The sequence below is a fragment of the Scyliorhinus torazame genome, chromosome 2 (assembly GCF_047496885.1).
Source record: "Scyliorhinus torazame isolate Kashiwa2021f chromosome 2, sScyTor2.1, whole genome shotgun sequence".
Classification (NCBI taxonomy): domain Eukaryota; kingdom Metazoa; phylum Chordata; class Chondrichthyes; order Carcharhiniformes; family Scyliorhinidae; genus Scyliorhinus; species Scyliorhinus torazame.
In genome coordinates this window covers 101,302,765-101,320,145 of record NC_092708.1, presented here as the reverse complement: position 1 = coordinate 101,320,145, position 17,381 = coordinate 101,302,765, and the positions used below count along the sequence as shown (strand labels likewise).

General features: G+C 46.3%; 1 protein-coding gene across 1 annotated transcript; it reads left to right on the top strand.

Moving 5' to 3' along the window:
• The first annotated feature begins 3,841 nt into the window (after positions 1–3,841).
• LOC140406729 (uncharacterized) lies at positions 3,842–10,114 on the top strand. Its single transcript, XM_072494678.1, has 2 exons — positions 3,842–3,856; positions 8,728–10,114. Exon 2 carries the CDS (start codon positions 8,750–8,752, stop codon positions 10,112–10,114), a length of 1,365 nt encoding a protein of 454 aa, XP_072350779.1. The 5' UTR covers positions 3,842–3,856; positions 8,728–8,749.
• The last annotated feature ends 7,267 nt before the right edge of the window (positions 10,115–17,381 follow it).

The following is a 17,381-nucleotide window of genomic DNA, read 5'->3' as shown; positions in this document are numbered from 1 at the left end:
CTGCAGGTGCTGGATGCTCGCCGATAACCCTGGCTCTGCGACTGCATCTGCATGATTAATGGGACTGTCCATTCCAGGAGACCAAAATCCAACTGGGAGGCAGCTTGTTCCTGGGGTCAGCCCTTCCTCTGACCGTCCACCCCCTCGGCAGTTCCTACCTCCACCTGATGTACTGGAGCACACCCGAGGGTGTCCCAGGAGCCTCTTCACTAAAGTGCCCAACCGCGTTGAGTGTCTCTGGGGTGGCGGATGGTGTTGGAGACAACTGTGGCGGGATATCAGTGTCATCCCTGGACTCGAGCTCCGGGATGCCCTGGGTCTCATGGCGAAGGCTGCCGTCCATGCTGCTAACATCATCACTGCTCAGCACACGGGGCGGGGGGGGGCTCAGGCTGTGGCTGTGACACTAGCTGTGGGCAGGAGACACCAGAAGGACTCGCCCCATCACCAGCAGGTCCTGCAAGACACAGGGCAAGACGCATGATTAGAAGTGGTCGGGGTGGGGATCCTGCAGTTTTCTCCTGCTCCCGACGGTTATGGACGGTCTTCTCCTGGACGGGGGGAATCAGTAAACGGCAGTGTTAGACAGTCCGATGCATACAGCCCAGGGAATGGATAGCTGGTGGACATAGTGGCCAGGTCACCCGGCCATTGCGGCTGGTATGGATGCTGGTATGTGGAGCAGGGTGGGGGTTCGAACAGGTAAAATAATTCAATCCAACTGGTCCTCATCTCCATAACACTCCCTAATCATTATGTCATTATGCTGTTAATTGAGTTTTAAGGTTCCATACACCAAATGTCCTTCAGCATTCAAACCACTTGTATCTTTTCACTTAATCAAAGTGGCACCAATTAAACCATCCGCATTTAAATTGGGCAAATATTCCAAATCATTTCCTATTATTGTGAACTAGATATTAAAAAAATAAAATCAACACAGTACACTGGCTACTTTAGGTATAAACGGTCATTTAGTCATCAATCACACATTGCAATACAGTTAATTAGTATTATGGTCACAGCTAATACAAACTACAGTAACAAACTGTTTAGATAACACATCGTAAAGATGCAATTTTTTATGTCTAATTTCCTTTAAGTGGTGAGGTATTTATTTAAGCACTTTAGCTGGCCCTGAAATATTAAAACGAATTTGCAAGTACAGTTCTTCTTTTTCAGTGATCACTCAATTAGGGGTATGATTGTCAACCTAAGAAACTCCATATGACTGGTCAGGGGTTCTGTGGGAGGCATGGCCGATGAGCCTGATCCTAGAGCCACATTTTTGACCATACACTTGGCAGATGTTTCCAGAAGGTGGGACCAGTCCTTGGATTTTAGATTGCTGATATTCCTTTCTCAGGTCTTCTGTTGCTTATGGGTGTCCCTTCAATCAGGAGGTTCCTCCAAGTAGGTCTCTTCTGACCAAGGATCGCCCAGGCATTGACGTTGAAGTCACTTTCCTAGAGGTAAGCCTTCAGGGGGTCTTTGAAGCGCTTCCTTTGCCCTCCTTTTGTTCAAAAGCCTTCCTTGAGCTAGGCAAGGAGGATTTGCTTTGGCAGGTGGGACTCTGACATCTTAAGCGCATGGTCAGCCCAGCGGAGTTGGTTTTGGATGATCATGGCCTTGATGCTCGTTCTCTTGGCTCCTTCAAGGACATTGCTGATAATACGCCTGTCCTTCTAGCTGATGCGGAGCATCCACCTCGGAAAGCATTTATGGTACCTCTCCAAGGCCTTGAAGTGGAGTACGTACATAATCCAAGTTTCTGAGTCATATCGAAATTTGGGGAAGATGATCACCTTGTACATGGATCCTGGTGTCAACCCGGATGTCGCAGTGATTGAAGGAGCTGCTCGCAGATTGGATACAAAGTTGGATTTCCACATCGACGTCAACCTTAGGAGGTGAGGTGGCTCCCCAGGTATGGGAAATGTTCTACATTTTGGAGGGTTTCTCTGTTGACCTTGATGGAGGGAGGTGCTGGATCTTGCCCTGGGGTGGGTTGGTAAAGGATTTGAGTCTTCTTGACGTTGATGCTGAGACAGGTTCTCTTCCGTGAAGGTGTCAAGCATGACTTGTAAAATCTTTTCGATCTCTTCTCAGAGGGTGGAGATGGCGATGTCATCCGCATACTAAATTTCCACGAGCAATGTTTACAGAGTGGTTAATGTTGCTCCGAGCATTTCTCTTGAGGTGCCGAGCAGTGAAAATCATGACCTCTGTTCCACGGTTTGGTAGGAAGCCACATTGGTTTTCTGGAAGGATTTCTTCAAAGGCTGGGAGAAGACTGCTAGCAAAGATTCGGGCGATGATCTTCCCAGTGATGGAGAGTACGGAGATTCCTCAGGAAGCAGGGAGGCTAGGGAGGAAATTGCGGGTCCCCTAGCAGAGATATTTGAATCATCGCTGGCCAAAGGTGAAACATTAGAGGGTAGGAAATGTTGTGCCTTTGTTTAAGAAGCGTTGCAGGGAAAAGCCTGGGATCTAATGACCGGTGAGCCGAATGTCTGTGATGGGTAAGCTGTTAGAAGGTATCCTGAGAGTCATGATCTACAGGCATTTAGAGAGGCAAGGACTGATTAGAGACAGGCTTTGTGAGTGGAAAATCATGTCTCACGAATTTGATTGAGTTTTTTGAAGGGGTAACCAAGAAGGTAGTTGAGTGCAGTGCAGTCAACGTTGTCTACATGGACGTTAGCAAGGCCTTTGACAAGGTACCGCATGGTAGGTTGTTGCAAAAGGTTAAATCTCACACATCCACAGTGAGGTAGCCAATTGTATACAAAATTGGCTTGACGACAGAAGACAAAGGGTGGTTGTAGAGAGTTGTTGAATCATTATATTCTCCTGTTTGAAGCTTAAGTAGTGTGAGTCACCTTGATTTAGCTCAGTTCTATATAAGAGACAGGCATCAAGCGCACACTCAGTAAGCTGTGCACGTGAAGGAGACACAATCTGAGTGAGAAACAGCCAGAGTGGGAATTGGAACTTAGTAATTTGGTGCAGTGAGGTAATTTGGTGCAGTGTGGGAGAAGGTGCTTTTTCCCTACCATTTAGTGTTCTTTCTTCTGGCTTGTAACTGTTAATCTGCAGGGAGAGAACCAGAGAGCATCCTGGGAAGGTAAGTGATTTTTATTACCTTTTCAAATTGTTGGGGGGGGAATCTGAAATGACATCACAGTAAAGCTGTGACCTGATTGTGACGAATGTGATATAAAATAGTTACTTTAGAGATATTAGTTAATGTAATGTAGAAATAAGCCACTTTGATTCTGGCAGGTAGAGACAAAGGGATTTGAGACCGCATGGAAAAAGCAGGAAGAGGTGTGTCTATGAGAGTGATGCTGCATTGATAGGGGCCGGAGAAAGGGATTGGAAGTGAGCCAATCAGAATAGATCAAACAAGTCAGGGGGGACATAGGATGACCTATGGGTGTCGAGTATGTGAAACTTGATGCCATTTGAATGTATGAGTACTGATCTCTTTGTCTGGGACCTTCACTTAGTTCCCGGGACTGCAGACAGCAACATGTTGTCTGTATCACTGTGGACTGGGTAGCTTGCAAGCTGAATAAAATAACTTCTTTTTACTTGCAAATCCATCTCGACTTTTATTGAGGCCAGACTGACGGAGAAAGAAATTTGGGAATCAACATTTGGTGCCGAAAACCGGGATTTCTCAGGGCGATCCTGATCCAACTGCGAAATCAGAATTAGACTGATTATGAACAGGAGGATGGGGAACAAAGGGCCCTCAATGTAGAACTGGAAAACGACCGCGCATTGATTGTTCCCCTCTTCTTATCGTCTGATTAGTTGGCACAGAACGACTGCCTCGACGAAATCACAGGTCAGTCTGGGGATTAGCAATTTAATTGATGGGATTTCATATTGTTGTTTCGGCTTGGGTTAGGGTTTTGGGTTGATGTGACATCTCAAATGATGATTCAATTCCAAGTATAAGGGTTCAGAGGCTGATGGGACTTCAGTAATGAAGGTTCAGTCTATTATATGGGTTCAGGGGCTGATGGGACTTCAGTAATGAAGGTTCAGTCTATTATATGGGTTCAGGGGCTGATGGGACTTCAGTACTGAAGGTTCAGTCCAGTATAACTGTTTTTAAATCTGAAGATGGTTCAACTCTATGTGTGAGTGTTTTAAATATATAGTTGATTAAGCTAAAATTGTCTCCTTGGACTGTATTGGCGAAAAACGCAGTTCCGAGGACTAGTTGAGATTGTGGGGAATGCTGCATATTGGTTGAAGCAGAAGTCTCTCAAAGGGTTAACAGCAGCAGGCAAAGTTAAAGACAGACAGTGCTTCTCACTCAGGCCTTGAGATAACAGCACCAGTCGCTAGTGTAATCGGATACCTTTCCTTTGAGTCAGTGAACACCAGCAAAGTTACGTTTTGAATTAATTAAAGGAAACCAGTGGGTTTCTCCACCTCTTTGATAAAAGTTATTATTTTCGAAAGCAATTGATTGAAATTGCCAGAATCTAAAGTTTTACTTACTTGAAATAAGGTTTATCTCATTTTATCTGGAGATTAATAGAAACTTAAAGAAGATCATGGACACCATTTTAAAAAGTGTCAATCTGGAGATGATAGTTGATTTTGCTAATACTTATGTGTATGTAAAAGAAAAAAAACTTGTTAAAAGAAAAATTGTTAAGATAAAGAAATAATTAAGTTGTAAATGTTATACAAGTTTGTATTAAGCAAATTGTAAATTTAGTTCTGAGTTGAGATCAGAGCTAAGCTTGCAAGTTGCAGTAATTCAATTTGAATTTTCAAACATTTTTAAGTTTTTTTAAAAAAGCGCAAGTAGAGGAAAGGCGCGGGTCAAACAAGAGATGAGCTACGTAGTTCAATGGCTGGCCTTGAATTGACAGAAAAAGAAAAATTCAATAATTTGGAAAAGTAAGCATATCACCTAAGTCTCTCCAAACTAAGCAGAAACCACAAGATTCGGGAACAAAGGAAGCTGAAACAACTTCTTTTGAAGAGAAAGTACTCCCCCTAGTGACAGGGAGAGACGTTGAAGTCTTGGAACAACCAGGGGAAATAGCTAGAGTGCCCCCTGGTGACATTCGGAGACAGTTATCGATTAGGAAGATGCGAAACCCCGACCCAGTGACTGCGGGAGCGAACCCCACGATAGACGTTTACTTCCCATGGACACCCAGTGAGATGATGGCTATTATGTCTACAATCCCAGATAGAAAAAATCTCCTGCTGCCTTCATGGATTCCTTGAGAACTACCATCTCAATTTATCAAGCTGATTCAAGGGACCTCTGGGCCCTAGTCTAGCAGATTTTAACCCCAGCAGAGTACCGCAATTATCTTAATCACCTGAATTATGCTAGTCATGCCGCACTCCAGCAGGCCTATGCGTTAGACGACGATAGAAGGACACAGATCTTGAATGTGTTGAATAGCACATTTCAAAGGCCCATAAATCTTTCTGTTATCTTAGACCTAAAACCTAAGAAGACTGAAGAGCCAGAGGAATTTCTGGAGCGTTTTAATGAAATCTACCGGGGGCAGTCAGGCGATTTGCTGTATCAAAATGGTCAGAATTCCCCTCAATAATGTGCTATGTTAATGCATTGCCTACCACCTTCTGTGGTTACTGCTGTGAAATGTAATAACATGAATTGGACAGCGAACGACCCTTCCCAGATGGCAAGGGCAGTCAGATTTTACTGGAAGGAGGGTGTAGGCCAAGAAGGAGGCTCAGTTACAAAGGTTAAGACTGAGTATGTAATGAAAAAGGATGATCTGCGACCCCAACAAGCGGCAGAAATGGTAGTTTACCAGCAGGAGCCCCAATATAGTGACTTTGGGTGGGTGGATCAGCGAAGAGGAGGATACCAAACCCACCCAAAGGGACCCTCACCCCCTTTTTATGGCCCACCGAACGAATCAATAGCTCTACAACCGCAGCCCCCTCTGAGGGGCCATTGGTCTACTGGAAGAAGAGGACGGGGCAGCCATGTCTTCTGTGCAATCAGCACTTAAATTACCATTATCCGACCACACGCAGCAATTGTCAGGGTTCCAAGGACAGGTGTGTGAGTATCCTATTTCTGAACCTGTGACAGTCACTTACGAGAATAAGTCTGCAGATCATCAGTTTGTAGTGACTACTGGATTGGACTGTAACTTTTTGGCCCGAGATTTACTGTGTATCTTCCAGCTACAGCTAGAATGCGGAGATGAGGGGGTAACGGTTACATCATGGAGGATGAGACAACAGTGCTATATTTCTATCACCCCCCAGTGGTGGACGTTAGACGTTGAACAGTCACTGCATCACGTTACCCTGGCCTATGACAGAACTGGACGAAACAGGGAGTTGGAGGACAAATACCGGCCATTACTTGAGATCGAATGGCCAGTCAAGGTTACAGCCACAGTCACGGGAAAAGAAGGTACAGCCGATTTTGTTACAATATCACCACATTTATGGCCACAGTCAGCTTCGGTAAGCCCTCATATTACACGTCAGGTCCATGACCAGTACCATGCCAGGGATATGGGGCGAATGGTCAGGAGGGCAGTGGATCATTCGGATCCAACAGACTACGCACTTCAAGTCATGCCGGACGGCACTACCATAAAATATTTTGAGGTCCCTGAAACGATTAACACTCGACTGCAGCATCACAGGGGATATGATGTGTTGGAATATGTCAATCCACAGGTCTGGGCGGAATACCCATCACAAGTGGGAAAGACAAATGTTACACCTATTAAGGTGATGATTAAGGATCATGTAAAGTTACCTTCCATTCAACAATACCCCCTGAAATCTCAAGCTGCTCCATCAATAGATAAATTAATTCAAGAGCTGTTGAAACAGGGTATTTTGGTCCCTTGCCAATCAGAATGTAACACCCCCATACTTGCAGTGCCTAAACCAGCCAAACCAGACCAGTACCAATTAGTACATGATTTACGTTCAATCAATGCCATCGCATAGCCATTACATGCTCTCACCCTCCAACAGGATATTACGGTGTATAGCTCCCACTCGGTCATCGCACTACTAAGGCAACTGCAGACTCAGCATCTTACCGCAGCTCGTCAGAATAGGTATGAGATATACCTTTTGAACAATCCACGTCTGACATTTAAATACTGTACCACTATCAATCCAGCCTGTTTTCTTAGTGGTCCCCCTGTCCATGAAGACGCACCTGGCCACGGCTGTTTAGCCTTGATTCAGGAAACTACCACAATAAGGGGCGATTTGAGTGACATTTCGTCAGAACAACCTGACATGATTATGTGTGGTCAAATATCCCACCGGGGTTTAGTTAATGACCTACTGCAGGCCCTCCTTATGCCCGCGCAGATTTCCGTTATTAAATGCGCTGCCCACACGAATGGTACAACCCCAGTTGACGTTGGTAATGAACGAGCAGATTGTGCAGCGCAAACAGCCGCGCAAATTCAGCAAGTGATGGTGCCTAAGATGTTAAGTCAGACTAAACGATCTACTATAAATATGTCTGCTTCTGACAAGTCAATGCCAACCATCCAAGACGTCATAAGGTTACAGGAGGACGCTCCTGAGAGTGATAAACAAATGTGGAAACGGTTAGGTTGTACATATGATTCTGTTTCCTCTTTATGGACCACGCCTGCACATCAGACTTGTATGTCTGATGTGCTGGCTTTATGGGTCATTGAATGTGTACACTTTGCAACTCATTGTGGGGCTCGAGGGACTAGTGATTTGTTGCTGGACACTTGGTGGCACCCTAAAATGCAGGGGTTGGCCCAAAGTATCAGTAATCGGTGTTTGATTTGTCAGCAATATAACACCGGAAAAGGTATCCCTTGTGGGAAGGGGCAAACCCCGTTGCCCAGTGGTCCCTTTGAGACGCTCCAAATGGATTACATTGAGTTGGAAAGGTGTCAATGTTATAAATATGTTTTGGTCATTGTGGATGTGTTCAGCAGATGGGTTGAGGCATATCCGACTATCGATAATAAAGCTGCTACTGTGGTTAAAGTCTTGATGAGGGAAATCATTCCCCGGTACGGTATACCAGCTCAGTTAAGTTCTGATAATGGGCCTCATTTTATTGGACAAATTAACAAGGAGTTTTGCTCCCAGTTGGGCATACGCCAGCAGTTACACTGTGCTTACAGACCGCAGGCGGCCGGGTTGGTTGAGAGACAGAATCAGACCCTCAAAACTAAATTGGCTAAATTAAGAGCAGACACGGGACTGACATGGCTTAAGTTGCTCCCCGTTGCCCTCTTCCAGCTGCGGGTTACACCTGCGGGACCGGCCCGGCTCTCTCCCGCCGAGATTCTTTATGGCAGGCCTCTTAGAACTCCCTGGAGCCTGCAGGTTCCCAGACTGGTTCAGTTTCATCAGATGACTGAAGAAATGACCACCTATGTTCTAGCCCTCACGCAAGTGCTCAAGGAACTCCATGGCCAGGTCCGCGCGGCTCACCAGCCATTGCCCCCAGTACCTAGCTCACTTTCAGTCCAGCCCGGTAGTTATGTCATGGTCAAAAATTGGACTAGGAAGGGGTCGGAGCCGCGATGGGACAGGCCCTTCCAAGTTCTCCTTACCACCCCCACAGCAGTTAAAGTGGAGGGGCGAAGTGCTTGGGTCCACCTACATCACTGTAAATTGAGTCCATCTCCACTACTGTAAAAGGTCGGATACTAACCTGCCTCCCTTCTCCAGTGCTATTTTACAGGTGTGGAGCATGATGGAGTGGCTACGCATCGTCTGTCTGATATTTGGCCTCACTTCGCTTGGCGTGTTATTGGCGATGGACATGGAAAAGGGGAATATTATGTATCTGTGTAGCCCCAACCAATCTACAAGGTTACATCACCTCTGCAAAGGTGATGTTCTTCGCTGCCCCCATATACAAGGACATGGTATCGACTCATGGAAGGTCATCAAAGTTAAGGAGAATGCAGGAGTCATGAAGCAGTTGCACCGGTCCCGGCGATGGGAAGGGAACATTATATGGACATTGCCTTGTTTTCAGAATACATGTAAATTCGATTTTGGATGTGTTAAGAGTGGTACAATAAAGGTAAAATCAGGCTGTCAGAAGAGTGTAGGAAGAGGCTATGAGAAAGAGAAAGGGACTAGAGAGAGGACGGGGCGTATGAGAAGGGAAGTACAGCTAGAACGTAGGTTACCGGGAGATACACTTAAGTTAATTAAAGGCCAAACTGAGGAAAACCCGGGTAGTATGAATCTCTTCTACCAGATTTACCACCGCTTGTATGGCCAGGGACGGGTTGTCTGCTACCCAAACCCCGCAGCGGTGTCTAGGTTATTTTCTGTTTCACCGCTTTGGGGCACTCCCCAAACGGTGGTTCATTGTCAGCATTCCGAACCACTGCCCGATCAGGTCACTCTTCCTTACGATCCGGGTTCAGCACCACCGGCTATTTGCCTTCCCCTTCCTCGGGATAATTCCCATTCACAGTATGATAGGCTGCGACGGTGGAGGGCGTACATACCTAGCCACTTCACTCCCAATAGGGATTCCCGGTCGTACGAGAATTGCTTCAGCAGTGAAGGATATGGCTGTTTGCTGGTAGAGGTGGACACAAATATAACATGTCTGTTTCCCACCTGTACGGACAGGAGGTGCCATATCACCCAGGCGTCTGGCCAATGCGTTTGTTACAACACCACTTGCGTTCCATTGAACGCCGGCCTCCAGCTCCTCTGTGGCTGGGCGAATGTCTCTCATATCACTGTTGGGACTAGGGCTTTCCGCATTGCTGGGCGGCCCGAATGGGCATTTCAAAGTTGGATAAACTGGGCTACTGGGGGGTCCTTACGCAACCGATATGCTGATTGTGATGCTAGCCTGCACACGGAACAAGGATACTACTTTTTATTTAATGGTACAGCGACCAACGTTTTGTCACCCCCATTTCCCCGCCGAATTGCTATAGGGACTCTAGTCCCTACCACAGTCCCCTGCCCTTCGGCGTGGAACCTGCATAATCAGTTAGCACGCCGGGCAGTCTCTGCTGAATTTTGCGAGAACTGGAAAAAACCTCAGGTTCTTGCACCCAACCGGGGCCACTCAGCCGAGTGAATTCTGAGCGTATTGACACTGGGAGGTGTGGGGGGTTCCTTGGCTGTCAGTGATCGGAATTATTTTATTTGCGGCCTTACCATCTTGGGAAATGAAACCTTGGGAGCCCTCGGGGCAATAACCAAGGAATTGTCTCAGCTACGGTTGTTTGCAATGCAGAACCGGTATGCTCTTGACTATCTTCTGGCCCGTGAGGGTGGGGTATGCGCCATAGTACAAGGCAAGTGTATCATGGGAGTTCAGGACTTGACCGCTAACATCACTAAATTTATGGATCGCATACGGGATCACTTGGACGGGATGCAGGATCCTGGCTCTTGGGGTAACTGGGGATTTGGAGGATGGAAGGACTGGTTGATAAATATGGCCATGTATCTAGTGGTAGCTATAGGCTGCATCTTTGTGGGCCTGGCCATCCTTAAATGTGTGATGGGTAGAATGCGGGGTGCACTGGATCAGATCACCGCCCCAATCACCGCAAAAAAAAATTTAACTGTTAAAATCCATGAGGGTGAGGCAGATGAAGGGGGGCTAAGACAGGAATTGGAAATGCAGTGACGGATCTTTTTAGAGGAGGAACCGTAGCTATGGATTGGATAGTTCGGTTATCATGGAATGATAAAAGGAGGGAATGACGAATGTGATATAAAATAGTTACTTTAGAGGTATTAGTTAATGTAATGTAGAAATAAGCCACTTTGATTCTGGCAGGTAGAGACAAAGGGATTTGAGACCGCATGGAAAAAGCAGGAAGAGGTGTGTCTATGAGAGTAATGCTGCATTGATAGGGGCCGGAGAAAGGGATTGGAAGTGAGCCAATCAGAATAGATCAAACAAGTCAGGAGGGACATAGGATGACCTATGGGTGTCGAGTATGTGAAACTTGATGCCATTTGAATGTATGAGTACTGATCTCTTTGTCTGGGACCTTCACTTAGTTCCCGGGACTGCAGACAGCAACATGTTGTCTGTATCACTGTGGACTGGGTAGCTTGCAAGCTGAATAAAATAACTTCTTTTTACTTGCAAATCCATCTCGACTTTTATTGAGGCCAGACTGACGGAGAAAGAAATTTGGGAATCAACAATTGGCTGGTTGGGAATCTGTTAAATTTGAAAAAAAAATTAACTAGATAGTGGAGTAACTAAACCGGAGAGCAGAGATCGGTATTTAGCATTTAGTTGTACAGTAAAAATCTAGCGTCAGGGCCATATAGTTAATTGTAACTCAATCTAACAATAATTCAAGTGTTTATTTTAAATTAATTAACTAGTGCTTAAATGTCACTCAGCGGGGTACAGTGCTCCAACTGTGAGATGTGGCAGATCTGTGACGCTCCCAGCGTTCTGGTCGACTACATCTGCAGCAAGTGTAACCAATGGCAGCTCCTCACAGACCGCGTGGTTCGGTTGGAGCAGCAATTGGATGCACTTAGGAGCATGCAGGTGGCGGAAAGCATCATAGATAGGAGTTATAGAGATGTGGTCACACCCAAGGTGCAGAGAGATGGGTGACCACCAGAAGGGGCAGGCAGTCAGTGCAGGAATCCATTGTGGTTGTCCCCCTCTCGAACAGGTATACGACTTTGGATACTGTTGGGGGGAAGAGCCTATCAGGGGAAAACAGAAGCAGCCAGAGCAGTGGCACCATGGCTGGCTATGATGTTCACCTGGGAGGGTCAAAGCGCAGAAGAACAATAGTCATAGGGGACTCTATAGTCAGGGGCACAGATAGATGCTTCTGTGGACGTGAAAGAGACTCCAGGATGGTATGTTGCCTCCCTGGTGCCAGGGTCCAGGATGTCTCAGAACGGGTAGCGGGCATCCTGAAGGGGGAGGGCAAACAGAGGTTGTGGTACATATTGGTACGAACGACATAGGCAGGAAGGGGGTTGAAGTCCTGCAGCAGGAGTTCAGGGAGCTAGGCAGAAAGTTAAAAGACAGGACCTCTAGGGTTGTAATCTCGGGATTACTCCCAGTGCCACATGCCAGTGAGGCTAGAAATAGGAAGACAGAGCAGCTAAACACGTGGCTAAACAGCTGGTGTAAGAAGGAGGGTTTCAGTTATCTGTACCTCTGGGAGCACATCCGGGGCAGGTGTGACATGTATAAAAAGGACGGGTTACATCTAAACTGGAGAGGCATGAATATCCTGGCTGTGAGGTTTGCTAGTGTCACACGGGACGGTTTAAACTAGTATGGCAGGGGTACCGGAGCAATAGGTCAGAAGGTGCAAAAATTGAGGAGAACTAGGGAATAGGGCCAGTATGGCTCTGAGGAAGAGCAGACAGGGAGATGTTGCTGAAAACATCGGGACTAGTGGCCTGAAGTGCATATGTTTTAATGCAAGAAGTATAACAGGTAAGGCAGCTGAATTTAGAGCTTGGATTAGTACTTGGAACAACGATGTTGTTGCCATTACAGAGACCTGGTTGAGGGAAGGACAGGATTGGCAGCTAAACGTTACAGGATTTAGATGTTTCAGGCGGGATAGAGGGGGATGTAAAAGGGGTGGAGGAGTTGTGCTACTGATTAGGGAGAATATCACAGCTGTACTGTGGGAGGACACCTCTTGGGCAGCGAGGCTATATGGGTAGAGATCAGGAATAAGAAGGGTGCAGTCACAATGTTGGGGGTTTACTATAGGCCACCCAACAGCCAGCGGGAGATAGAGGAGCAGATAGGTAGACAGATTTTGGACAGGAGTAAAAGGAACAGGGTTCTTGTGATGGGAGACTTTAACTTCCCCAATATTGACTGGGACTCACTTAGTGCTAGGGGCTGGACAGGGCAGAGTTTGTAAGGAGCATCCAGGAGGGCTTCTTAAAACAATATGTAGATTGTCCAACTAGGAAAGGGGCAATACTGCACCTGGTATTGGGGAATGAGCCCGGCCAGGTGGTAAAAGTTTCAGTAGGGGAGCATTTCGAGAACAGTGACCACAATTCAGTAAGTTTTAAAGTGCTGGTGGACAAGAACAAGAGTGGTCCTAGGGTGAATGTGCTAAATTGGGAGAAGGCTAATTATAACAATGTTAGGCGGGAACTGAAGGGGCTGTTTAGCACAGGGCTAAATCGCTGGCTTTGAAAGCAGATCAAGGCAGGCCAGCAGCACGGTTCAATTCCCGTACCAGCCTCCCCGAACAGGCGCCGGAATGTGGCGACTAGGGCTTTTCACAGTAACTTCATTTGAAGCCTACTTGTGACAATAAGCGATTTTCATTTTCGAGAACCTAGATTTGGGGCGGATGTTTGAGGGTAAATCAACATCTGATATGTAGGAGACTTTCAAATGTCAGTTGAAAGGAATTCAGGACCTGCATGTTCCTGTGAGGAAGAAGGATAAATACCGCAAATTTCGGGAACCTTGGATAACGAGAGATATTGTAGGCCTCATCAAAAAGAAAAAGGAGGCATTTGTCAGGGCTAGAAGGCTGGGAACAGCCGAAGCCTGTGTGGAATATAATGAAAGTAGGAAGGAACTTAAGCAAGGAGTCAGGAGGACTAAAAGGGATCACGAAAGACATTGGCAAATAGGATTAAGGAAAATCCCAAGGCTTTTTACATGTACATAAAAAGCAAGAGGGTAGCCAGGGAAAGGGTTGGCCCATTGAAGGACAGGGGAGGGAATGTATGTGTGGAGCCAGAGGAAATGGGTGAGGTACGAAATGAATACTTTGCATTAGTATTCACCAAAGAGAAGGAATTGGTGGATGTTGAGTCTGGAGAAGGGTGTGTAGAAAGCCTGGATCCAAAAGCCTCCCTGAACAGGCGCCGGAATGAGGCGACTAGGGGCTTTTCACAGTAACTTCATTGAAGGCTACTTGTGACAATAAGCTATTTTCATTTCATTTCATTGGGGCAGCACGGTAGCATTGTGGATAGCACAATTGCTTCACAGCTCCAGGGTACCAGGTTCGATTCCGGCTTGGGTCACTGTCTGTGCGGAGTCTGCACATCCTCCCCGTGTGTGCGTGGGTTTCCTCCGGGTGCTCCGGTTTCCTCCCACAGTCCAAAGATGTGCAGGTTAGGTGGATTGGCCATGATAAATTGCCCTTAAGTGTCCAAAATTGCCCTTAGTGTTGGGTGGGGTTACTGGGTTATGGGGACCTTGGGTAGGGTGCTCTTTCCAAGAGCCGGTGCAGACTCGATGGGCCGAATGGCCTCCTTCTGCACTGTAAATTCTATCTATCTATCTATGGAGGGCATTAGCTATGCGGAGAGGTTGAATAAACTCGGTTTGTTCTCACTGGAACGACAGAGGTTGAGGGGCGACCTGATATAGAGGTCTACAAAATTATGAGGGGTATAGATAGGGTGGATAGTCAGAAACATTTTCCCAAGGTAGAGGGGTCAATTACTAGGGGGCATAGGTTTAAGGTGCGAGGGGCAAGGTTTAGAGGAGATGTACGAGACAAGCTTTTTTACACAGAACGTAGTGGGTGCCTGGAACTTGCTGCTGGAGGAGGTGGTGGAAGTAGGGACGATAGTGACGTTTAAGGGGCATCTTGACAAATACATGAATAGCATGGGAATAGAGGGATACGGACCTCGGAAGTGTAGAAGATTTTAGTTTAGACGGGCAGCATGGTCAGTACAGGCTTGGAGGGCCGAAGGGCCTGTTCCTGTTCTGTACTTTTCTCTGTTCTTTATTCTTTGTTCTTTGTTTTTCAAACTGGTGGCCTGTGACCAGCGGTGTGCCTCAGGGATCAGTGCTGGGTCCACTGTTATTTGTTATTTATATCAATGATTTGGATGAGAATTTAGGAGGCATGGTTAGTAAGTTTGTAGGTGACACCAAGATTGATGGCATAGTGGACAATGAAGGAGGTTATCTAGGATTGCAACGGGATTTTGATCAATTGGGCCAGTGGGCCGATAAATGACAGATGGAGTTCAATTTAGATAAATGTAAGGTGGTGCATTTTGGTAGATTGAATCAGGGCAGGACCTACTCAGTTAATGGTAAAATGTTGGAGAGAGTTATAGAAAAAAAGAAATCTAGGGGGACAGGTTCATAGCTCCTTGAAAGTGGAGTCACAGCTAGACAGGATAGTGAATAAGGCATTCGGCATGCTTTGTTTCACTGGTCAGTACATTGAATACAGGAGTTTGGACGTCTTGCTTAAGTTGTACAAGACATTAGTAAGGAATAGGGTGTGCAGTTCTGGTCACCCTATTATAGAAAGGATATTAAACTAGAAAGAGTGCAGAAAAGATTTACTAGGATGCTACTGGGACTTGATGGTTTGAGTTATAAGGAGAAGCTGGGACTTTTTCCCCTGGAGTGTCGGAGGCTTAGGGGTGATCTTATAGATATCTATAAAATAATGAGGGGCATAGATAAGATAGATAATCAACATCTTTTCCCAAAGTTAGGGAAGTCTAAAACTAGACGGCATAGATTTAAGATGAGAGGGGAGAGATACAACAGGGTCCAGACGGGCAATTCTTTCACACAGACGGTGGTGAGTGTCTGGAACGAGTGTCAGTAGTAGAGGTGGGTACAATTTTGTCTTAAAAAAACATTTGGACAGTTATATCGGTAAGGTGGGTACAGAGGGATAGGGGCCAAATGCGGGTAATTGGGACGAGCTTAGTGGTAAAAACTGGGAAGCATAGAGAAGTGGGCCAAAGGGCCTGTTTCCATGCTGTAAACTTCCATGGCTCCAGTTTCCACAGTCCAAAGTTTGTCTCCTTTCTTGAAGATGACAATTGCGGCATACCTCAGGTCGGCAGGAATTTCTTCTCTATCCCAGATTTTCAGCAACAGCTGATGGGGTAACCTCTTCTCCTCCAAGTTGGAAAATCTCTGCTGGGATCCCGTCCACTCCTGCAGCTTTTCCATTCTTCATGTGTTAAATGGCGACTTTGTTCATTCTTGTGGGAGTCCAAGATTATCTTTGATGGGAGTTGGTGATTTCCTCAAACATGTCCTATTCTATGATTGTATCATGATTTATGAGGTCTTTGAAGTGTTCTCTCCATCAAAGGTCAATGTTTTCTCTGTCTCTCCTGAGGATTTGTCCTTACTCCGCACCAGTTTGAGGCCTATAAGGTATTGGGTCCACCTATTGCCTTGGTGGCACTGAAGACAGGGGGCAGCACGGTAGCATTGTGGATAACACAATTGTTTCACAGCTCCAGGGTCCCAGGTTCGATTCCGGCTTGGGTCACTGTCTGTGCGGAGTCTGCACATCCTCCCAGTGTGAGCGTGGGTTTCCTTCGGGTGCTCCGGTTTCCTCCCACAGTCCAAAGATGTGCAGGTTAGGTGGATTGGCCATATTAAATTGCCCTTAGTGCCCACAATTGCCCTTAGTGTTGGGTGGGGTTACTGGGTTATGGGGATAGGGTGGAAGTGTTGACCTTGGATAGGGTACTCTTTCCAAGAGCCGGTGCAGACTCGATGAGCCGAATGGCCTCCTTCTGCACTGTAAATTCTATGATAAGACGCTCGGGTATCATGCTTGTAAGTGAGGGGTTTCAGCTCCTTAGCTCCTCAGACCAGGATTAGTTCTTGATTCCCCAATTAAATATTGATTGTTTTTAAAAGCCTTCGGCAAACAAAAATGTTGTGCATAACTAAATTCATCATATCGTAAACAAATTGTATTAGCGTGAATGCACCTTTTGTGCATGGTGACAGCAGGTTTTGTGTATTCACAATCATAAATGCTGCATATGGAAAGCAATTTTTAAATATCCATATTTTGTGTAACATAAACAACAAGTAGGTGGCCAGCATTTATTGCCCATCCCTAGTTGTCCTTCAGACGATGGTGGTGAGTTGCCTTCTTGAACCGCTGCAGTCCCTGAGGTGTAGGCATACCTACAGTGCTGTTAGGGAGGCAGTTCCAGGATTTTGACCGAGCGACAGTGAAAGAAAGGCAATATATTTCCAAGTCAGGATGGTGAGTGACTTGGAGGGGAACCTCCAGGTGGTGGGGTTCCCAGGTATCTGCTGCTCTTGTCCTAGATGGTAAGGGTTGTGATTTGGAAGATGCTGTCTAAGGACCTTGGCGAGTTCCTGCAGTGCATCTTGTAGATTATACACACGGCTGCCACTGTTCGTCGGTGGTGGAGAGTTTTAATGTTTATTCAAGGGGTAGAAATCAAGCTGGTTGCTTTGTCCAGGATGGTGTCGAGCTTCTTGAGTTTTGTTGGAGCTGCACTCATCGAGGTAAGTGGAGAGTATTCCATTACACTCCTGACTTGTGCTTTGTAGATGGTGGACAGGCTTACCCGCTGAAAGATTCCGAGCCTTTGAC

Excerpts from the sequence above, each read along its gene's own strand:
- LOC140406729 (XM_072494678.1), top strand. The coding sequence starts at position 8,750 with ATGATGGAGTGGCTACGCATCGTCTGTCTGATATTTGGCCTCACTTCG.